Here is a 24,944-nt window from a genome sequence, read left to right as displayed (position 1 = left end):
TATTTTTTAAGAGCAATAAAATCATTCTTTTAAAAGAATCTGAGAACCTTTTAATTGCAGGAGTTCAGAGAACAGGGAGAGATGGGATTGCAGGCAGAGAGAACAACATGAGCAAAGGCATGCCAGTGTGAAGCATAAGGCAAAAATTTTCTAGAATATACAATGCATTGGGTGGGGAGAATGAATAGGAATTACTAGATTTAAGCTTAGAAATACAAGCAGAAACCTGGCTTTAAAAGACCAGACTTTATCATGAAGGCAGTGAGGTATTTTTAAGACATCGAGTGTATCAATTTTTTTTTTTATTTTTTTTTTATGGTGACATTGGTTAACAAAATCCAGTAAGTTTCAGGTGTATAATTCAACAGCAAGGCACATATATATTGCATTGTGTGTTCATCGTCCATGGTTAGATTTCTTTCTGTTACCACATACTTAACCCCTTTTACCTCATCTACCTCCCCCTTCCTCCCTCCCCGACCCTCTGGTAACCACTAGTCTATTGAGAATATCAGTTCTAAAAGGCTAAACTCTATAAACAGGTAAGAGTTTAATTATCTCAGGTAGTCCTGGACCTGGGAAAGGTGTTGTAAGCAGTCCAGAGCTGTAAGGAGCTCAAAGAATCATCACTGATTCAAACTTCTGTCTTCCTGCTTTGCCATCCTTAGTGTGCAGCTTTTACCTTTCACAGAATGGCTCCTGCATTTCCAGGACTCAAGTCTTCATTCCAGGCAGGAAAAAGGAGGAAGGGCAAAAGGCAAACCACCTTCTTTCTCTTCATGTGCCTTACTGTTTTATTCTAGAAAGCATAACCTTCCTCGTGGACTTCTGCCTGTATCTCATTGGCCAGAACTCAGTCACACTGTTGTCTGTAACTGCAGAGAAGGCTGGAGTTCAACTCTTACTTTCTAGTGCTTACGATAGAGGAAGGCAAGGGAAAGAGATTGGAATGAGAGTCAAAGGGGACACAGTATCTGTCACAATGACAGATCAAATCTTTGTTTTAGAAAGCTAATGACCACCAGAAAATAAACCCCAGAATAAAGAAAATTAGGTTACAGTCCTGGCTCTTCCACTATTTAGCAGTGTAAATCACTTAACCTCTCTGTGCCTAAATTTCTTTACCTTGAAAATAAAAGAATTTCTAACAGCTATTTCTGCTCTAAAATTCAGTGATCCTAAGTTACAGCTTGAGGTTTGCTAAAAACCGATTTGCTCTTGTGTAATTGCAAGCACTGGAGTAGCAAAATAATTTCCTTTCCCCCTTTTGTTCTCATCTTGAAATATGCAGGCTACACTTACTTCCGGGAATGGTGTTTCATCTTCAAAAAGGACTTTTTGCAGAGGAAGAGATATTTTATAAAAGCAGGAGCAAAAGCCACAGTTTCCCTGACAGCAAAGTCAGGGTGAAGAACCACAAGACATGTAGATTTTTTTTCTCCCTATGGTCCCATTCCTCTTTTATATCTGTTTAACATATAAGGAAATTAAATCCATTCCATCATCTAAGGCCTATCACATTATTTCTCATTTTCCCAATATCTCCAAATTATAATTTCACATAAGTAAATTTCCCACATAAACTGAAACTTTTCCTTTAAAAAACAAAACTTTTCCTCCCACTTTTGATCATTTTCTGTGGTAATATCGTCAAAATATGTGATGTGCTCCTCTGCTAAAGAAACTATAATGAACATAATTTCACTTTTCCAATGGCTCAGAAACAGTAGTGTTTTGCGAACTGTTGGAGTATAAAAGGACTGACTATACAAGGGACATATTCCCCTTTGCAAATAGCTCATGAACCTTTGTTCATTTTCATTTGGTGGTTGGTCGGTGGGTGTGTTCGTCATGGAATTTCTTTCTCTGCTGTCAGGCTGTCAGAGAACTTTCAAAGTGCACTTCTTTTTACAACAAATAACCCTACCTCTAACAGTTTTCAATCCTTTTTCTCTCACTTTTATGCCCTTTCTAATCTGCTACAGGCTGAAAAACCAGGAAACCAGAATATGTGTTAAAGATCATTGACAATAAAATGAGGGCAGTTATTTTCACTGCTGAGAGGCTCCTTTTCCTTATTTCTGATTGTACAATTCTGTAAAGGGAAAATGAAGTTGCCAGAATTCTGACCTCTGAACAAGTTGAACAGCTGTCATATTTTCAAGCATACACTATATATGACCACAGAAATAGAAAACAACATATACACAAGTATGTTTTAAAAGGGTAATATAGAGTGGGGAGGAGGATTGAGGCAGATTATAACAAGAATATTCCATACTCTACATCACTTTTGCTTATTACGTAGTTTGATTTGAAAGTTATAAGCAACTCATCTACTCTTTAAAGTTTTAGTCATTGTTATTGTGTGTATGATAAGGTAAACCTCAAGAATTCTCATGTAAACTCTAGTCCACAAAATGGGGCTTGAAAAAAAGAAAAACATAAAATTATCTCATTATGAGATTCACACAAAATGAGAGGCTACATGAAATGAAAATCATGTCTGTTATTTCTATAAAAGCCGTAGAACTGTTTTACATTTATTTACTACTATATCTACATCCTGTATCTAAAAGTATGTTTTCTCATTATCAGTCTTTGTTATTTTCTCCTCCTTCCATTAGCATGACTTTGTCCGACGAGACCGGCCACTACGTGTCCTAATTGACCTCATACAGAGGACAAAAGATGCTGTTCGTGAACTAGATAACCTTCAGTACCGAAAAATGAAAAAAATTCTTTTCCAAGAGACACGGAATGGACCCTTGAATGAGTCACAGGAGGACGAAGACGTATGTTTAATTTATTTTAGCAGGCCTTTATAGAGTGCCTACTATGTGAAAAAGTTCTGGACTGGGCACTATAAGAAACACTTTTGGGGATAAAAATGTTATTGATGCTCTCTGCCTTAAGAGACACACAGAGTTGCAAATAAAACATTCATAAAATAACTCTTAAAAACAAAATATGAAAAATGCTATAGAGGTATATATCATGCAGGAGTTCATGGTGGGGAGAAGATAAGTCTGCTGGTAGGGATTAGTGAAGGTTGTATGGAGGACACAATGTGGGTGATTTTAGACTCAGGAAAGTGCTGTGCTTTGGGACATTTATACTAGCAAAAGTGTAAGATGGATTTGAATGGGCGACATTCTGGATAATAGTCGTGCAAGAAGTAAGAAGGACAGTGTCAATGGGAATGCAGGAAAGAGGAACACTTTTGAGAAACACTGTAGAGGTAGATTTGACAATAAACGCTTCTCATCGAAAGTGACAGTGACAGATGAAGAGTTTAAGGTGACTCAGCATTTGAGCCTGGGTAACTAGAGTATGCCCCTTCTAAGAACAGAAAGGAATTCAAGGAGAAAGTAGGTTTAGGATGATTTCAGTTAAGTGCCTATGGAGTTTGAGGTTTTGGCATCATATGTGACTGACATAGTACATGGATAGAGATTTCAAAGGAGAGATGACTTCCTGCTTTCTCATTCAAATAAGAAGGATTGGTTGAGGCAAGAGTAATGACAGTTGGGACACCTGAACGGTGCTGTCTAGTAGTTGGCTAGGAAATGCAAATCTAGAACACAGGAAAGAGGTCTGAGTAAAGGGTCGTCGGTTGGGAGTTAAGAGCACTAAAATGATCATGAACCAAGGAACTGAATGTAGAATGAGAAGAGGACCCATGCCATGTAAGAAAAGGCAGACCTAGGAGATAAAGGCATTGCAATTCTTAAGAGAGTCCATAGCTTCAAGGAAGGAGCAGCCAGTACCATCAGATGCCACAGAGAGGTCAAGTTAGACAAGGACCAGAAAAAAATGTTAACTGGGTTTTATAATAGGGCATTCTCGATGACCTTAGTAAAAACAGTTTTACAGGAATAGTTAAGATGAATAGGAAGATTACTACGGGATGTAGAATAAATGGGAAGTGACAAAATGGAGACAGCAAAAGTTGGTTTTTTTAAGATTCATAAATTTGGCTAAGAAGGAAAAGTGACAAAGGGCAGTGTGTAGAGGTACATAAATATGGGACAGGCCTCTTCATATTTCTGTGTAGAGGGAAAGGAGCCAGGACAGAGGCATTGAAGACAGAAGACAGAGATATAGTTAAAGAAATAGGATCTCAGGAGTACATAGAATAGGAATGGAGTAGCCTATCTAAAACTAGATAAAAAGGAGGAAAGGAATGATGAATTTTATTTTAGTTTTTTAATATAAAAGAAAATAAAACAAAATTATTATAACAATAATTATAAAAATGAAATTCAGAAAGTTGAATTGGACTAATAATCTCGATTGCATAGATACGAATGATCCTCTTTAACTGGGAAAATAAATCTGTTAAAAATATAATGTATTATCTACTATTTTAAATTGCCCCAGTTACCTATGTCAGTGATTCCTTACATCAGGGGTCCCCAACCCCTGGGCAACGGACCAGTACCGATCCCTGGCACGTTAGGAACTGGGCCACACAATGAGAGGTGAGCGGTAGGCAAGCAAGCAAAGTTTCATCTGTATTTACAGCCGCTCCTCAGCCCTAGCATCACCGCCTCAGCTCCACCTCAGATCACCAGACATTAGATTTGGTACCAGTCTCTGGTGCCAAAAGGTTGGGGACCGCTGCCTTATATTACTAAGTAACAATTCTTTAAAGTTATATATGTGCATATGCTTCTTTGAAAATAGGATTTATTTGGAACTAAGTTGATTTAGTTATATTACTTAATCTTTTATCAAAAGATATCCCACTGTGATGGATAAATTATATGTTCTGATTATCACTTCTCAAATAGTAGTCTTTGAACTAGTAGTAATGAATACCAGTATTATTTAACAGATATATTTAATAAGATTACAGAGGTAAGCATGATAGAATTGCTTGAGGGAGGCAGAATTTAATTACCTATCTAGGACAGTAGAATTAATATCCCTGTTTAGATATGAAGTTACTCAATAATGACTTGCAAAGGAGTATATTGCTTGTCAAATCTCCGAAAACTCTTTTCACTCTATTTTAGTTTCAAGTGACCACTGCCATATTTGTAAATATCCTAGAGGTCACCTGTCTAGTCTTCTGCAGTCTCTCTCTAACACCTTGATGTCTCTGAGGTTTCTTACAAATCTGGCCTGATTCTGTTTACTAAATAGTAATACGGTAATATGATAGTTGCATATGATAGGGGAAAGCCCTGGGATAGCAGCATTTGGAGCCTTATGACTCATGTCCAGAATGGCCCCTGGGGAAGGCATAGAAGTGAATTTGAGTTGTCTGAAATTGTGGGGGAGTAGTGGAACTACTACATAAAAAGTTTATCATTGCAGATTTGGCAGAAAAGCAACTTGGCACTGCAAAATTGAGTGTGCTTAATAGCTTAGTCAATGAATTGGCGCTTTATCTCCAGTTGTTGTTTTTTTTAACCCGAGTGCCCCATTTTTATAGGACAGCGAACATGGAACCAGCCTGAGCAGGGAAATGGACAGCCTGGGCAGCAACCATTCCATCCCAAGCATGTCTGTGAGCACAGGCAGCCAGAGCAGCAGTGTGAATAGCATGCAGGAGGTCATGGATGAGAGCAGCTCTGAACTTGTCATGATGCATGATGACGAAAGCACAATAAATTCCAGTTCCTCTGTTGTGCACAAGAAGGTAGGTCTCATAGTCCCCTTCAGAGCTCCAGGCTTTGTCAATTAGAGTGAAGCCAGCTCAGGTCACCACTTAGTATCCAGATGTTTTAGTTACCTTTTTACAACTGAAATGTGGGACTAAACCTAGACTAGATAGCTCTCTTACAGTAAAAAGGCCATGAAGGACTGTGCAGGCTATGTCTGCGCCTCTTTCTTCATCTTCCTCTCTTGTTCCTCTGATGTCTACCACCATCGGTAAATAAAAATTTAAAAATCCATAAATCTCCAAGTCAAAGAAACCAGTAAGTCCTCTAAACAAATAACCTTAATACTATAGACTTTAAAAGCTTCCTAAGTAAAACCCCTTGGATGTGCCCTTTTAGAAATATGCTCTTTCAGAGTTTGTTTCTAAATGTATATTCCCAAGATACTATTTGTGTTAGAAACACTTTCTACTCTTTTCTGTTGTTTCTTGGATTTATTGTTTCTAATTCTTCTAAGACCGTCAGCTTAAATATTCTGACTTTTGAATGAATGATTCTGTTTTTTATTTTTACTTTACTTTTCCAATTAAAGATCCTCTTTTCATACAAGCCTATCATGGTTCATAAGTTAAAATAGTTTAGGAAAAAATTTTTTTTTAGTTTTTAAAGCTGCTTTCAAAACAATTTCTGTAAGATGAGTGTTTCACAGAATTATCAATAATTCTTTAGAGGAATTCCCAAAAGTATTTTGAGTGACCTTAGGTGAGAAATCCATAGTATGGAATTATAGGGGAAAAAATCCCTTATAAATTTTTCCTTATTAGGCATATTTGAGGTGTTGTAGCTACTTATTTTAATAGATGGCAGTGATCACATTCTAATTCCAGTAAGAGAGCATGTTTAAGAATTTTTTTCACTTAGGTTTCAATTGGTTGCACATTTTTCTTGGGAGGAAAAGGAAATTGAATAGGTAAGGATGTAGGGCAGGAGAAAATATATTGGTCCCTGGTTGTGAATAATGGAGTGACACATATTTATTTTCTGAACTGATTAACTTATTCATTTATTGAACTAATATTGGTGGGGACCTCTACTATGTTCCAGGAACTATAGTAGGCCCTGTGGATACAGAGGAAATAAAATGGACATGGTGCTTTCATGGAGCTTATTATCTGTAGGGGAGAGTAAGCGAGTAATCATACTAATAACTATATCATGTAATTATGAAACTTGCTCTGGGTAAAAGGAGAATTTAATCTAGTAGGGAGTAGTGCAAAGCCTACCAAATAAAGTGATAATTAAGCTAAAACTTTAAAGACAAGCAGAAGTTAGCTAACTTTCGGTGAGAGATAGGGGTGAGTTAGAAAGCAACAAATGCAAAGTACCTAAGACAAAAAGAACTTTGTGCATTCAAGGAGGAGGGGAAGGGTCGGAGAGCTTAGGGCTTGGTGAGCTATGTGGAGAGTCAGTTGAGACCAGAGGCAACAAGGACCCAGATTATCAGAAAGCGTGGAAGCATTTTGAGGGAAAGAGCGATAACAGACAGATGCAGAAATCTGCTAAGAGCTCAGCATTGCCAGCTGCCCTTCTTTGAATACAGGCAAGTAATCATATATTTAAAGGGTAGAAAAGAAGGTTTTGCTAGACCCTCTTTTTGGAAGGAGCTATCATGGGTGCTGACATCTGGCTCTTTCCTTTCTAATCCCTTTGGGGCTCCCTGGGTGTAGAGAGCAAAAGAAGAGAAATTCTATTGGATCTTTTTACTACATTGCCTCTCAGATGGGTACCTAGAATTAGAAGAAAGACACTACAAGTATAATCAGCGAGAAAGAAGGCCCTGATCTCAAACTCATTGGGGGTTTTAATTTTAATTTTCACATGCTGTTGTAGAGCTTTCTTGCAATAATATGAGTCTTTCAATACTTTTTTTTCTTCCTGGTGTAATCACTTGAGAAGAGTATATGTTAACTTATATTTTGAAATAGAAGGTAGTTGTATTTGATTCACAAAAAATGTTTGTCAGGAAGGGTTTAAGTTATACGAAGTATTTCTTTTTTATTATGAGATATATAGAGAGAGGAAATGGGATGGAAGAAAATTGAAAAACCTTTGCAAATAAAACTTCAGATGAGTTAACTTTAAAATATGAGCAGGCTAATCAAAAGACAATATCAACAGAAGGAAAAGGCAACCCACAGAATGGGAGAAAATATTTGCAAATTATATTTGCACATATAATATTTGCATATAAAATATTTACGTATCTAATAAGGCAGCAGTCCCCAACCTTTTGGCACCAGGGACCGGTGCTCCTGTGAGAATCTAATGCCAGATGATCAGAAGTGGAGCTGAAGAAGTGATGCTAGCACTGGGGAGCGGCTGCAAATGCAGATGAAGCTTTGTTCGCTTGCCTGCCACTCACCTCCTGCTGTGCAGCCTGGTCCATAACATGCCATGGACCAGTACCAGTCTGCAGCCCAGTGGTTGGGGACCCCTGTAATAGGGGCTTAATATCCAGAATATATAGATAACTCCTAAAATTCAATGACCAAAAATGAACAGCCCAAATCAAATGTGAGCAAAGGACTTGAATAGACATTTCTCCAAAGATGATATACAAATGACCATAAGCACATGAAAAGATCCTCAACATCACTAGTCATTAGGGAAATGCAAATCAAAACCAACATTGAGATTCCATCTCACACCCATTAGGATGTCTACTACCCAAAAAATAAATAAATAAATAACAGCGTTGACGAGGGTGTGGGAAAATTGGAACCCTTGTTGCGCACTGTCAGTAGGAGTGTAAAATGGTGCAGCTGCTGTGGAAAACAGTATGGTGGTTCCTAAAAAAATTAAAAATGTCCATGTGATCCAACATTACACTTTGGGTGTATACCCAAAAGAATTGAAAGCAGGGTCTCAAATATTTGTACATCCATCTTCATAATAGCATTATTTACAGTAGCCAAAACATGGAAGCAACCCAAGTGTCCATCAATTAATGGACAAATGATAATCAAATGTGGTATACATACAATAGAATATTCGGCTTTAAAAAGGAAGGAAAGTCTGACATATGCTACAGTATGGACAAAGCATGAGGACATTAGGCTAAATGAAATGTGCCAGTCAAAAAAAGATAGGTACTATATGATTGCACTTATATAAAGTATTTAGAGTAGTCAAAATCATATAGACAGAAAGTAGAATGGTGATTGCTAGAGACTAGAGAGAGAGGAGAAATGGGGAGTTGTTGTTTAATGGATATAGTTTCAGTTTTACAAGACAAAAAGTTATGGGATAGATGGTGGTAATGGTTGCACAACATTATAAATGTGTTTAATAGCACTGAACTATATACCTAAAAATGGTTAACATGGTAAATTTATATGTATTTTACTACAATAGGAAAAGGAAAATTTTAAGCAGGCTATAAAAATAGAATATATTATATATGAAAACTTAATGTTTAATATGATATACCTATACTTTATATCATCTTCATTCAAATATAGTTTATGTTTGTTGGTTTACTTGAATTCCTAAAAGTTTTCCACCTGAGAACATGAATGGAATAGGATCTTAAACTCTCAACAGAAAATTTTGGATACTGGACGACAGGATCAAGGAAACTAGTTTATAGTTCTATCTGCTACTATTAGTTTTATTTTGCTTTGGGCAAGTCACAAACCTCTCTGGGCCTCAGTTACTTCATCTGTAAAATTAGGAGTTGTTCTGTATGATGTCAAAGATCCCTTCCAGCTCTAAAATTCTGTGCTTCTATTCCTGTGATGTTTAAAGAAGCAAATCTCTAATGTGACTTTCAAGTTATTTTGTAAAGAGGTGTGTTAGGAGCAAGCCTCACACACACTTCGCCCAGGACAAGGTCTGCTTTTATTTCTTACATTATATATTTGGATTCCACTTAAGATTTCACTTGCAAAAGGGTTCTTTTCTAAAAGCCACTGCCCTCATCAGTCCCTTCTTCTCCTGCAGATGGGATGGTAAGTACAATACAATACATGTAGGTGCAGGTAACATTTATGTTGCAGATTGGATTCTCCAGGAAGCAGAGCTGAGATGGTTTATCACAGCAGGGTTTTTTTATTATTATTATTATTATTATTATTATTATTATTATTATTATTATTATTATTAGAAGTTTCCTTTAGAATGAATGCCCATGGACAGGAAGAGAAAGAAGCAGCATTGATCAGAAGGCAAAGTTGAACTGAGATGTAGGCCCAATGGCAGCCTCAACCAACCCTCCCAGGGAGTTCTGGAGCTAAAATGGCCTTCTAGAATTGGGCCAGAATGGCCAGGCCTTGATAGCCACCACCTAGATCAGTCACGGAATATGAGCAGCCAGAAAAGGATGTGAACTTGGGCAAGGCTGCTATCTGCGGTTGAAGCAGACCCTAAAAGAATTGGCAGCCAAAGAAGACTGCTAGCAGCATGTCCTTCTTTAAGGAGAGTCTGGGTGGTGTACTTCTGAGTCTGTCATCATTTGTGACCACAAAGATTGTTTTAGAAAGAAAGCAATCACAATTGTTATATAAAACATTTACCAGTTTTACATGGGTTCAGGTCCAGAATCTTAGAAAAGCCTATATATATATATCACTAAATTATCATGTTATAAACAATGTTCTACCCATTATCTCATTACCCTATTTTATTTTCTATTTAATACTTGTCACTATCTAAAATTATATTATGTATTAATTTGTTTATTATTTTGTGAGTAGAATGTAAATTTCATTAGGGCAAAGACTATGCCACCTTGTTCTGCACTGCATCTCGATGCCTATAACAGTGCCTGGCACAGCATAGGCACTCAGTAAATAATTGCGAATGAATGGACAAAAAAAACCCCACAGGGAATGAATTAATTACTGGATATTAAACATCATGCTATTTTAGTTCATTGAACATAATGGATTAAAAGGGTTAAATAATCTTAAGTATATCTTTATGGTTTGAAACAATTAAATGAATACAGTTCCTCCAATAATAATATTCTAGACAATAAGAATATTCTTAGTAAATATCAACATATAAGAATAAGGGTAGGGAATTTTTTGTCCACCTGGATTGTGATGATCAAGCAGACATATCCTAAATTAGTCAAGTCATAGATATGAAACAGATTGCCATTTTATACTGGAAGTAAACTTGGAAAGGCCATGTGTAACTAGTAAGGGCGTGACTTGCAGTTAACTGCTCTGCATCCAGAATAAAGATGCCCTGGTTTCAGCAAGACACTTCTATCACAGATCAAGCCCCCAAAATGTAAAATGGGACACTGAAAAATTTCCTTTGACATCAGAATTTCAGATTCCTTTCTTCTCTCCAGTCTTAGCCTCCACTCTGGTCTTTCCTAGGCCCTGAAGGGATCCTAATCCAATCTTCTTTTTGAGCAAGAATGATTTGATAAGTCTAAAAGTATATTCTGACAAAATAAACTTGAAACATTTATTTGTTTCCCCTTTGCTGGTGTTGCCACTCCGCTTTTTCCGATCACGAGAATATCACCGTCTGTCTAGACTGGTGGCTCCTCAAGGACCTCTCTCCTCACCTGCCACCTAGCATGGAGTCTGTCACGTAGTAAGCACTCAATAACTGTTTTACGAACTTTTATAGGACACAACTCTGCAACCCAATTCTTGATTAAGTCACAAGTGATTCCAGCGTGGGCTTTTAATCCAGATTAGTTTTTTTTCCTGTCACCCCGCCTGCTGCTGAGCCTCCACCCTACTCTTTAAAATCATTGTGTATGTAGCAGTGCAAACAGAATTTAAAATCATCTTAAGCAACAAAGTCTATTTTCTTAATTCGTCAATTAAAAGGTATACTTTATTTTGTTAAAGACTAAAATTAGTTGTCTTTGCCTGCTACTGCTTTCTATGAATATAGATCATTAGAAGTAAATATATTTAAAGTATTTGTTCATTAATTTATTTTAGGTGTCTCTAAAGAACTCAAGTTATCATAGCCCCCTTTTAGAGATTATTTTAAAAAATTGTTCTATCCTAACTCCTAAAGCTTTACTGGGCTCTTCCCATTATTCAGGTTTTGGGTTTTTTTTTTCCTTCTTTAAAAAAAGAACACCTTTCACCATCTTTGTGAGAGGAAAAAAAAAAAGAAATGTCCTTGAGGGGATAGGATGTTCTAGTTTAATTTTCATTTGCTTCAGTGGCCTTTCCTATTATTTTTGCTGAAGAGCGGGGCGGGTTCTTTGACTCTTCAACTCACATTTGGCAAAGTAAAAGTAAATTAACTTATGAAGGTAATGTTTCTTAAACAAAGCAGCCACGCAAACCACCTCTCTATAGTAACATCTTTATCCTCAGCATTCCGCTAGTCATTTTTTTCTCCCTAAGAGCTATCTTTCCGTCTTCTCCCCTTCCTTTGGCCCCAGCTTTTGATAGCTACACTTGCTTTAGCAATAATTTAATAATTTTGAAATGAACAAAACAAAAGAGAGACAGTGGGATTGCTGATCCTTTCTCCACAGCATGAGAAGTGTCTGAATCTATAAAAAGTTTTCTCATCACCAGATAAAAGCCCTTTTTGGATTTCTCTCTCTCCCCCTGACCCATGTAAAGGTGTGCTTATGTGTATGTGTCACTATTTAACAACGTTCTTAGAGTACAGAGTGACATTCTTGTGAAACATAGATTTAAATTCTGTTAAATAATATAAGAGAAAATGTCATTTCTCTAACATCTCAGACCTATATTCTTGAGCTTATTTATTCAGCAAACATTTACTGAATGCCTACTAAGTATCAAGCACTGTGCTCGGTGCTAGAGTGACTGAGATTTTTCAAATCACATTTACTCTGCCTTCAAAAAGCCCATATCCTCCTGCTCAGACAGACAGGTGTGATGGGTAGTGTGATAAAGATATACCCCAAACATAACAGAGTCCTTAGGAATGATTTCCAGGGTTAATTTCACATTAAGCTATAAACTCGGGATAAGTGACTACACCACAAGTCTTTATTTGAGAAACATAACTATTCGGACACTTAGGGAAAGACTTCTAAATAAAAAGTAAAGCCCCTTGTCCAGAGTATAATAGTAAAGTTTGTGCCTCATGCTTCATTCACATGCTTCACTATATTTTATAAAAGTTCAATTTTTTTTTTTACTAAAGATTTTGAACAGATATTACGACAGCTTTTTCCTCAATCCACGAACTTTTTATTTTTTATGATGAAAGAACGTTATAGTTTTACCAGGTTAACATAGATTTACTTAAAACTGGTCCCCGATTGTATTGGTGTTTATTTGTCCCCACAATGCAATGTTTTTTAATATAAATTATAACCAAGTCATATATTTTGTATTGGTAACATAGAACACTATTATTGTTCTTAATGTTCTAAAAATTATTCTTCAACATCAGAGAAGATGTTGGTCCTCTCATCATTTGTAAATAACCTACATTGGTGTGTAACTGCATAAAATAGCAATTTGACCTTTTCCACTATTAGTCTTAAAATGTGTTCAGTTCAGAAACTCTGGTCATTTTCTAAGGGACTGCTACTTGAAGGGGCAATGTAACCAACAGACAATATACCCAGTAAAGTTGATAGTTTAGTTTGTTTGTGCTTGCTTCTCAAGCCACATTCCCCCATTTTAAAATGGTTTCACTATTTAAGTTGTCTTCAGAGTTTTGAACTTGTTTGATACAAAGGAATTGAATATTTTAAAAATAATTTATGTACTTGAAATGTATATCCACCATTATTAGCCTAAAATTTTGCTCCATTTTGTGGTCTTTTGCATAATATTTGAAGACACTAAGTGGTGATCTCTGTTATGAAGCTGCTGTGGAAAACTAAGAATTCTTTTTTAAAAGGAAAAAAATTTAAGAGTATAAAGCAACGATTATACTGTTAGCATTATATTTAAAGTAGATCAAAATTTTGGACCTATTTGTTAGACTAACTTCTAAAGTGGCATTATTTTAAAAATATACCTTACTAGGTTATTCAATTAGCTATGTGTCAACTAAAAAAACTATGATTTCGAGTTTTAACTTTTCCAGTGTATTTCAATATCCTTGAATTTAAAGCTTAGCTAATATAATGTGACTTTTAATTTGATAAGCAAGGTCCCAACCAAAAGTGTTCATTTTTATCTGAGAGAAAACAGAGGAAAAATATTAAAATTATACATATTTGTACATAAATATATTTTTGTTTTATTTGGTTATGTGAACAGTGTGGATTCTAGTGTCACTGGTCATCTTCGTAAATCAAGTTATAACAAATGTGAAACTTAGCAGCTGCTACATCATTCAAGATATACTCTGTCAATGTACTGAATGTTAGCTAACGAAATCCTCACCAAAACTATGACTCGTTAAGGCCTCCTGTAAAACCACAGGCCTCTACGTAGTATATCTATTCTGATTGCTGCCATTTAAAAGCTTTTTGCTTTTCTGGTACCGTAATATTAAGTAAGATCAATTTTGGAGATAAATCTAATTTATTAATAAATATTCAGCAGTAATTTATTAATAAATATTAATAAATGGTAGCAGATCCCAGTGCCTGCCTCTCTAGAACCTAAACCTAGTGCATGAGTCTCAGTCCTACACCTAATCTTTCTTTGCCCTCTGAAATAAGAGTTTAGATTTCCTGGAAAATAATGTAGAAAATTTTTAATTGACCTATCAAATATTTTTTAATAAATTTCAAAATATACGGGTTGAGATGCACTTTAAACCTATAGCACTATCTGATAGAACTTTTTGCAGCAATGGAAATGATCTATATCTGCATTGTTCAATATGGTAGCCATAATTAGTGTCTACCTTGAAACACAGCTGGTGTGACTTTAGAACCGAATTTTACATTTTATTTAATTTAAATATTTATGTGACTAGTGGCTATCCTATTGGACAGTACAGTGGTAGAACATCCCTTAAATCTGATATATGTGCCCTCAATGGCATTTAAGGTATCTTCATTATTTGAAACAAAATAGACCATAATACAGTAATTTTTTTTAAAAAAATCTATAAATGTAGATGTAATGGTAGATACCTTCCCAACATTCTAAAGCATTCTAGATTTATTAAAGGGGAAAAAAAAATCAGCCCAATAATAAATTTAATCTTGGCTCTTGGCTTTTACGTAAAAAACTGGATGTAAAATTTAATATCCCTCAAAGAAGATGTGTGTTTTGACTTTTCAAAATGTTAAAGTACATAATAAAATTTTATTTTCTAAACCTTTAATTTTGTTGGCTGATGAAGAAAATTCTAAAAAATTTCAAATAGTCATGGACAAAATGCAAAACTGACTCCTCACAAATGGTTTCTCCTAAAACCCTAGGGCAATAAGAGAATTAATTTCTCCTTCACTATCCTGAACATGTACTATTTAAAAATCCCCTATGGTTGTACATGTTTTTGAGCTATTAATTATTATAGTATCTTTTTTTCTGAAGGGTTAGAGATACTTACTGTCTGACCACTCCATCTTTTATAGAGAGACACATCACCCTCTGAAAGCATTTTCCCCTTTAAAAGTCATTTCAATTGCATTTAAGAAACATCCATTACCATCCTTCCAGGGAATGTTATTTTTCACTGGATGTTACAATAACATTAATCATCTTTGCCTATCAAGAAACAGGCTTGATTAAATCAGTCAAGGGTATTAAATTCCAGCTTTACTCATTCTGGTGACCATACGGAGACTGAGTTGAGGAAGAATTTGTGAAAGTATCATTTGGTTAAAATTGTATGCCTGTCCCTTTAAATCTAAAAAAAAATCCTTTCAGAAGCTGTAGAGAGAAGGTGCTAGAACTGTGTACGATCATGACTGGAAAGCAGGATCCCTCAGTGACTGCCGAATCTTCCCAGCACAAGATAGAGAGGCAGTTCAGCACAAGCCTACACTGGTTCTAGGCAGAACGATGATCCTACCGACCAGATCTCAAATAAAATTAAATTGAGAAAGCAGATCTTTCAAGGGAATGAGGCGGAGGCTCGCTTTTATGTTAAAAGCAACCAGCATCCTCCTTGCTAGACATGGACATGACATTTTTAAAGGAATTATTTGGTTACAGCGTTTTAAACAAACTGTTCTAAGGAGTCTGTACATTGCATTGTTTTTTCTATTCTTTTTTTCTTTTGCATATATGTAATTCTGGAGGTAAAGAAAAAGCCTGCCAGGGATTCAGAAGGCATCCCACTAGCGATCAGCTGACATTCCTAACTGAAGGCTGCAATGTGTTGCTTATTCATTTTGTACCGTGGGAGCTGCGGGGACTAGCAGAGAGCTAAACTATGCATTTCAAACAGCAGTGCTTGTGCAGAAAGAGGGGTGAGAGAGAGGCAGCCGGCGAGGAAAGAGCACAGCTGGACTTTCTCCTTGTTTTTATCCATTTCTGCAGGATCATGTATTCATAAGGGATGAGGCGGGCCACGGCGATCCCAGGCCTGAGCCGCGGCCTACCCAGTCAGTTCAGAGCCAGGCCCTCCACTACCGGAACAGAGAGCGCTTTGCCACGATCAAATCAGCATCTTTGGTAAGCAAACACCCCTCTACTCACCTTCCCTTCCTTCCCCTCCTCCCCATCTGGCAGCCTCTCGCCCTCCCTGAGCCTCTCTCGGCTTCATGGATGGGAGGAAAGGAGTCAAGAATGTTTTCTCCCTCCTAATAATTTTATTCATTTTAGAAAAAAATCTGTTGGCATAGCAACCTGATCTCAGATATTTTAGCATTGTCTACGGCATGGAAAAAAAAAAAAACCTTTGTGTGTGTGTGTGTGTGTGTGTGTGTGTGTGTATTTATATATGCTGTATGTGCAAAATAAAAGGCCTTTAAGATGAAGTTGCTAACATATCCAATATTTTAAAAGCTGTTTATCTTTTCATTAAAACAATAATGCTAAAAAATATTTTTAAGATATTTGATGTATGTGTATGCAGGGCACTATGCTTCTTTTTGTATAGACTCATGTGTATCTATAATGTATACACACACATCAAAAGATAAAACACAATTTTTAAAAATAGACGGTTGCTGACTACTGTATATAATTGTAGAAAATAAGCTGCTTGCTTCCCAGGGATGGATTGCTGGTCCGTTCTGGTTCATTCATTTATTTATTGCAACAATGGTAGTGGCTGCACTTCCCCATTTAACCCCTGAAGAATTTCCTGGCACCAATAAAGCAAGAAGGGCTTTGCAGGAGAGGATAGGGATGGTCGTGGAAGAAAAGATGCTGTAGGATCCTTCAGCATTTTTACTATTGCAAATGTGATTGCTGGATGCCCTTGTAGTAGCAAAAGGGGTGTGTGCTGGAAGAGTTAGTTTTCATGCCTCCTCCCCTTGGTCCCCAGCGCGTGCGCGCTCTCACACTCACACACTCACACACACACGCTCACACACACACACTCACATCGTTTCATCCTTGGCACTCTAAACTCTCTTTAATCTTTTGCTTCTGAATCTCGCTTCTCAGCCAAAAAATTATTGAAATATGAGTTGTTTTGTCCAAATTGATGTTAGAGGTTACATGTGCAGGAAGAGTTAGTATACACTGCTTAGCTATTACATTTAGAACCTATGATGACATCATCCAAGGCCGACCCAGAAATGATTATTTTTCTTGTCCTATTTTTTAAACCTGATTTCCTCTTTTATTTCTCAAGTCTTTTAAAGGCTTCGATTATCTTTGGAATTGATAATGGATTATAATCTTTAAAAACCCAAATATAAAGAAAATGGAAGTTAAAGCACCTACACATTGCTATACCTGCTACTGTCTAAAAGCGAGCAATTTAATGTAGGCTGCTTATAAATAATAAGCCTACCTTTAAGTTCCTTTGTATAGAAGTTTCTTGTAATCTCTTTCATGGGCAATTTTTCATTTTAAAAAAATGCTATACTGTGTAATGGAGATCTTAAAATGTCCACTATGTATTTGCTAGTGATTGCTGGGCACTTAAAAAACATGCCTGTGAGTCTAAAATAAAGCATGCAACATTAAATAAAACATATCTTCATGCCATAATATCTGACAAAAGAAACATGGTATTTATGGAATATTACTACCTATCACTGACTCTTGTGAGACTTGTAACCATGTTGAATTGAGAGGAGAAAAGATGAACAACCACAGAGTCAGAGCACCATGAGCAGGTTGTGCATGTGAAGCGACGTTATACCAAGTGGATTTTCCCCCTCTGGGGCTGGTTCTCTTCTTTTCTCATTTGCCACACCCTCGTTCCCACATCATATATTCATGACCTCTCCTGCCTCCCAGTAAGATATTACTACTGCCATGCCAGAATGATCTCACTTTTGCATTTGTGAACTCACCCAGAGCCACTCTGTGTGCATATCAGCCATCACAGTCTTCCTCTCTGTGGATAATGAAAGCAGCTTCCCTACTAGGCCACCTCAGGCATCTGGGCAAAGTCCTCAGGAACCCCTCTGAATCCTACAGGCTTCATAGTGCCCATCCAGAAAACAGCTGGCATCTGTCTCTCTCATGGACTTTTGATTTGCTAAAAGGCCCCTGCCCCCTATATTAAGTTAAAAACAGAGTAGCCGATAGGCTGTCGCTGTAGCCACAAAATAATATATATATTTTATATGTGTGTGTGTGTGTGTGTGTGTGTGTGTGTGTGTGTATATATATATATATATATATATGTATGTATGTAATATATATATATATAAATTATATATATATTAGATTAGTAACCCATGAGAGTGTTTTTACCTGGTGGAAACTTCTCTCCAAATGTAATGCTTTTGGAATCACGGTGGGATTAATGGAAGTTTATCAGAGTTCAGTGGTATTTGTATCTAGTAGTTTTTAGGGAGAAAAAAAATAATGGAAGAGAAAAGTGATATGTTTTAGGGACAATCTAACTATTGGTATGGGTATTTATACCAATTGGTATTGGTATGTATATTATCAACTACTACCTATTATGTTATTTTAAAGGCTAATTTCAATAGGAATATATAAATCAGGATATTGGAATATCAAAAAGAAGTATCTAATTTTTAAAAATATATCATGAATCTTATTATTTTCCATGGATCCCAACTCAAATGAAAAAGAACTAAAATACTTAAATGACATAAAAGTAAGAGATCATGGCAAAATGAAAGTCCAGTATAACAAATAATCAAATCATTGTTGAAACCTCTCTTCACTTCTCGTAGTTGTTAGCAATACTATATTGATTTATTTATTTTAGTTTTACTCTTTCTTTACAATCTTGTAGTAGAAGTGCTAACAAGCCACAGAGTGATCCAAAAGTGAACGGCAAAAAGAAAAAGAGGAATTTAGAAATGAGTTTTTCAATTACTAGATAAGTAAGTGATGAGTGTACGTTTCAAATAGACTTGCAAACTGAAGAAAAAATTTGTGATTCTTCAAATTTGTTTTATCAGCCTACTTCTTCTGCAGAGCCTAAGAGAGGCCTAGCCAGCTCTGTGGGTTTTTTTCCCCTTAGCATTTCCTTCTGTATTATGCTTTGAATGGGGTTATTGACAAATGTATGAAGCCCATGGGCTACATGCTTTTACTGCTAGATGCTTTTATTATTTTGGCACCTTAAAACTGAGATTTTTATGATCCACTGCACAATTGCATTTGTAACAAAGGAAAAGCAAGGACTTAGAACCTTGATGCCACAGGAAACCCTAAGGAAACTTTAGAATTATATATTTTTAAATTATAATCATTTAAAGGCAAGATTATTGACCTTATTTTGAAAAATTAGGAAAAGGAAGGGCATTTCATGGAACCTTTTTAATTTTATCCATTCTTTTTCTTCTATAAGAAAGTTCATATTGGGCTGATTCATTATCTGGAGAAAGGAGTTGTTTACATAGTTCTTCAGAATTACTCATCTGATTTCTTAGGCCTTTGAGGTGTGTCTTTAGAATTTTATCTCCATTGGTGAATGGAGATACTAATATTTTAGTTAGATTAGTAACCCATGAGAGTGTTTTTAGCTGATTTACATCCAATGTTATTTCTTCTTAAAATTTTGTAATGTCCTGGCTCACTGGCTGTTCCCACAGTAGGTGTAAATATGAAGACCAAGACCACATCTATCAGAAAATTCAGCTTTGGGTCTTATGAAGGAATTCTCTTTGGAATTCAGTGGTTTTACTATACAGGTGGATTTGTGTTAGAAAACACATTAGAAAGAGGAGCATAAAACTCTTAGTTTTTAATCTCCAGGAAAGCATGTAGGAGAAAACGATTATTGTTTCACCTATGCAAATATAGATTCTTTTACTTTGGTTTTACACATTCAGTATAAAAGCTCATATAAAAAAAAAAAAATGGAGTCTTCATTTGGATTTTTAAAAATGAAATTGGGTACCTGAATAAGTTTGGTAGCAAGCATAAAAATATTAGCACCTCAGCAGTAAATGCTAGTTTCTCCTCTCATGAACCCCACTGTTCTGTTTCTAAATGCTTGAAAATGTGTTCTCTTCCTGGATAGTGTATCAGAGGATGCTTATCAAAATATTGCATGTCTCCTCTTTCCTTTTCGTTGGCTTCTTCATCTCACACTATAAGATCATTGCTGATACCATTTTTTATTTGCGTTGCCCAATATCTTTGCCCAATGCGCATAACCAAAGTCTGTCAATAAATGTGTTGAACGAATGAATGAAGTCTCTTCCAGCCCTGCGATCACATGAGAATTTGAGTTTATAAGTGTGTATTTCAAAGTTCTTCATGTCAGTTTTTCTGTTTAAGGCAGAATTGCCTGTTATCAGTCATTACTTTTAGTATGAACTTAAAACATTTTTCCCCTAGGTGTTCTAAGCCAAAATGTGAGTCACTGTATTCTTTTTAAGAACTTGCTATAAATTTCATTTGTTCTAAGTGCTGAGGGTGGCCAGTTTTATCATAAGCATTATTTTGATTCTTACATATAATTAATCTTGTAAGTTGGCTTTGATCTCTTAAAAGGGTAACATTATCAGCCACCATGCTCCTCTTTCATGTTCAGTAAGTTGCTTATTAGCCTTCTAGTGTGGTGAAGTGGTATGTTTTAGAGCCAAATTTTGCCAGAATTAATTCCAGTAGAATAGAATGACAATAAAAAGTTTCTGAAAAAAGTTCAGTCTTCCTTTATGGTTCTTTATTTTTTGTATATTATTCCAGGTATATGAAATAGTTAATAATTCAGATTCAGAAATTATACACACTTATAATCTACAAACTGGATACAAGTACAGTTTTTTGTTGAATTTGCTCTTTCTCTTAGATCCACTTCTGAATTATGTCCCCAGCACCAGAAATGCTTAGTGAAGGGGAAAAGAAACATATCACTCAAAGAGCCTGGCAGGAGAAGGAAGGAAATCAACATATCTTGAACATTTCCTATGTGTGAGACACCTTGCTAGGGCAAGTGTTATCTCACCAGCAATCTCATCATAGTTCTTCTTTACATATGAATAAAACTGAGAGACACTGGTTAAGTGATTTGCCCAAGGTCACTTATATAGCAAGGGACAGAATGAGATTTGTCTCCAAGCAACGCTCTGGGTGTGGCAAGATGAAACTGCTCATTTTTAGTTGATCACATTTTTGAGAATACCATTGTGAAAACAACAGTCCCCACATTCCTAACTTTCTCTGATTTTTAGACTTATTTAGTTTGTAATTTAGGTTCAAAGCTCTCTCTAGCTTTGACTGTTTGGGGTATCGAATCCCTCCATTATTTCTTAACAGAAGATTTCATTCTTTTCTGCCTTGGTGATAGGAATTTCCTCAGGCAATTCAAGAACCATAGGACCTTAGTTCAAATCGCGGATTTTATAAAAATTCAAGAGATAAATCGCATGTGAAAACACAATGTAAATCATAAAGCATGATTAAATTATGAACTATTTTTTTGATTTATTGAACAGATAGTGTGTTCATAAGACACAAAGTTTAAACTTAAAACATACAGGCATACATAATTATAGGTAACATATTTTTTATAAATTTCATGTTAGACTTCACAAATGAAATATCTGGTTATACTTTTATTTAAATTTATCTGTCTAGTTTGAGTTTGGGATTATAAAACTCACTCTCACTATATATATGTAAAAAGACAATTACTTTCAAACTTGGAAAGTGTAGTTTTACAAATGGATGTCGGTGTTAGAAATTTAAGGAGGCGATTATCCAAATTATGGGAGCCACTTAAAAGTAAAGTGTCTCTCCTGGAATTTAATGATGTACAATGATAGCGTGTTGAGCTTTGTAATTTGTTTTTGCCACATACTCGTGTGATCTGGTATACAGTAGGACTGCCCTTTTCACAGGGACTCAGCCACCAATTAGGATAGAAAATGTTCTTGACACAACTTATTTGTTTTAACTTTAGGCAGCCTGGTTTAGGGAAATGGCCCTACTTTATTTTATTGACTACAAACTAGTCAAACATTCTGCTGGCAAGTTTTAAATGTATCATGATAGCTTTCGAATATGCCATGCCTCAGCTTTAGGAATATGATTTAAGAAGGAATACTAAAATAAGAAAAAATAAGTACACAGATAAAACATATCTCATACTCATTACCCTCAAACAGACCCTTTACTGCCATATTTGTCTGAAAAAAAAGTGAGTTCAGAAAGGACTAAATGGTGTCCTTTCTGTTGGTTGGAATTGTTTTTCCCTGCAGTTGAACTTCAGGAAGGCACAAGCATGCAGAAGTCAACTATACACATATATCTCAAACTATTCTTTTCTGCTTTTTATCATGAAATAAGTCTATTAAAAATTCATTTATCATAATGATGAAGTAGATTATTTTCTTTAGACTGTTAGGTGCCTATTTGGTGGTGAGATCCTTTTTTTGGTCTTGAAAAATTGTCCACTCTTATTCCTCATACTTTAGAGAGGATCATCCTTTAGAAAAGAGAAATGAATATGAAACCGAGTGTTAGTTTAAGCTGGAAGGGTTTCAAAGTTCGGCCAGTGTTTAATGGTGTACTTTGATAATATTATCCAGTTACAGAACAGCACTCTCTTGATAGTAAGGACTCAAGCTAATAAGCAGGGACACCTTCTAAAAAGAGCAGAGTAACAAACTGTTCTTTGTACAAAATACACTTTGACCCATAAACTGAAAATAGTAGAGAGAATTAATAGCAGCATGAAAATTTCCAGTAAAACTTGTTTGAGGTTTAGGTCGAGGAGAAGTGGCTTATAGTAGATAGGAGTGACTAAATTACTTAGTTAAAAAAAAAAAAAACTAAAATTATAATTTTACAGTTAAAATTTTTTTTCTAAAATAGGAAAGATAAGAAGGAAGTGACCAGAGAATCTGACAGGAAAATAAAGAAGGGTGATAAATTGAAGGGAAGCCCTGGGAAATCAGAAAAGATTTAATAGGTAGAAATGAGATATCAAAATGTACATTTACAATCTTTAGTTTGTTGGTTATTCACTTGAGAATGGGTTAAAAAAAAAATGACTGAGAAAAGTAGCCATCCAAAAATCATAGAAATGTTTTCTTCCCTTTGGGAGAGCAAGAAAATATATTGTAATTTGTTAACATCCCTTTTGCAGGGAGGAGGAGGGGGACAGATGATTTAAAAGGGGAAAGTTCTTTCTCTCTCTTGATTCATATTAAGAATAGGAAATAAATCTTCAAACTATTTTAAAAGGATATTTAAGACTCCTATGACTGTTGGGAAATGATCCTTACCAAACAAGCAGTATGATATAGTGCAGTGGTTCTCAGTCAAAGGGATTATGCTCCCCAGGGGACACTTGGCAATATCTGGAGACATTTTTGATTGTTTGACTTGGGAGGTGCTACTGGCATCTAGTGGGATAGGTCAGGGATGCTGCTAAACTTCCCACAATGCACAGGATAGCCTCTCCAAACAGAGAATTATCCTGCTGATTTTAATAGTGCCAAGGGTGAGAAACCCTGGCATAGCGGGAAAAGCATGGCTCTGGAATCAGACAGAAATGTCTGAATCCCAACTCTACTCCTTATCAGCTATGTGACCTTGAGCATATATATAATGATATATCAAAAATATGTGAATGTATTTTGGCCGAATGAATAAATTAATTCCCTCAAGTCTCAATTTCTTCATCTATAAAATGGGAATGGTAACACTCACTTTTATGAATGAATAAAATGAATAAGTGAATGAGATGGTTTTTAGGATTAGAAATTAAGTATAGAAAGAGCACCCAGCACAGTGCCTGATACAAGTGAGCATTCAGGAAATAGTAGGTAAAGTAATGCTGACAATGGTAAATTAAAATGAAGCCAGAGGGTTCTTTAACATCGCCAGAAAGTTTGCCTTCCGTGAACCTGGTTACCTGAGTTCTGTTCCCCAACCCAATTCAGGTTACACGGCAGATCCATGAGCATGAGCAGGAGAACGAGTTGCGGGAACAGATGTCAGGTTATAAGCGGATGCGGCGCCAGCACCAGAAGCAGCTGATCGCCCTGGAGAACAAGCTGAAGGCTGAGATGGACGAGCACCGCCTCAAGCTACAGAAGGAGGTGGAGACGCATGCCAACAACTCGTCCATCGAGCTGGAGAAGCTGGCCAAGAAGCAAGTGGCTATCATAGAAAAGGAGGTCAGTATGTGCACACATGCCTCGGTGCCACAGCCAAGCCAAGCTTGCTCCCATCAGTGGCATCACGTTAGCAGGAGGGGTGTGATTTTGGGGGATGAAGGAATAGTGCTGCTTGGGTAGAGGGGGTGGTGTGGAGCTACTTAAAATCGTCATTAAAAGGTAAAATAGTAACTAAAGGTATATATTGCATTCTAGTCTATTCAAATATATTCCAAGCCATCAGTCCTTTGATGGGGGGTCTGGGTAAAATAAAAAGAAATAAAATGCTTCTATCCTACAAAAACTTGCACAATTCAGGTCTGTTACTGTGCCTACCACACCCAGTCCTCTTCAAAGGAAACCTGCTCTGCACACAGTCCCTTTTAGCTGTGGTAATCCCTGTTTACAGCTGATTGGACAGCGGATGGCACCTGACCAATGGCAGCAAGTAATTAATCCAGCTATCGCTTGGATCTTCTAGGGTACATCTCTCTTCCCCATCCAGATTCTAAACTGATTTTAAAAACAGACAAGAGGGTCAGACAGATAGTCAAAATATCACCTTTATTACTGATAAGTGTTAGATGGGAGAAGTTATTTATGTCTGAAGGAAAATGGGCCTAATAATAGTGAATAAAATTAAGCAGACCTGCCTACCCAGGTACTAGCAGTGCTCAACTTGTCACCTTCCCTGCCACCACCACCCCCCTCCCACCCTTAAGGCTTAC

At 36.3% G+C, this 24,944-nt stretch overlaps 1 protein-coding gene across 2 annotated transcripts in view; it reads left to right on the top strand.

Moving 5' to 3' along the window:
• The window catches only part of TAOK3 (TAO kinase 3), a 152,355-nt gene that overhangs the window by 106,824 nt on the left and 20,587 nt on the right, over positions 1-24,944 (top strand). Inside the window, exons 12-15 of one of the 2 annotated variants that reach the window (XM_011355842.2) lie at positions 2,628-2,795; positions 5,444-5,650; positions 16,037-16,171; positions 24,001-24,237. In XM_011355842.2, the coding sequence (XP_011354144.1) occupies positions 2,628-2,795; positions 5,444-5,650; positions 16,037-16,171; positions 24,001-24,237 (747 nt within the window). The remainder of the gene's footprint in view (positions 1-2,627; positions 2,796-5,443; positions 5,651-16,036; positions 16,172-24,000; positions 24,238-24,944) is intronic. The other variant, XM_023528253.1, reaches the window with a different exon arrangement.

Source organism: Pteropus vampyrus, unplaced genomic scaffold (assembly GCF_000151845.1).
Source record: "Pteropus vampyrus isolate Shadow unplaced genomic scaffold, Pvam_2.0 Scaffold23, whole genome shotgun sequence".
In the NCBI taxonomy this organism is placed as follows: Eukaryota; Metazoa; Chordata; class Mammalia; order Chiroptera; family Pteropodidae; genus Pteropus; species Pteropus vampyrus.
The sequence above is the reverse complement of the archived record's forward strand: the minus strand, read 5'-3'. Positions and strand labels throughout refer to the sequence as shown.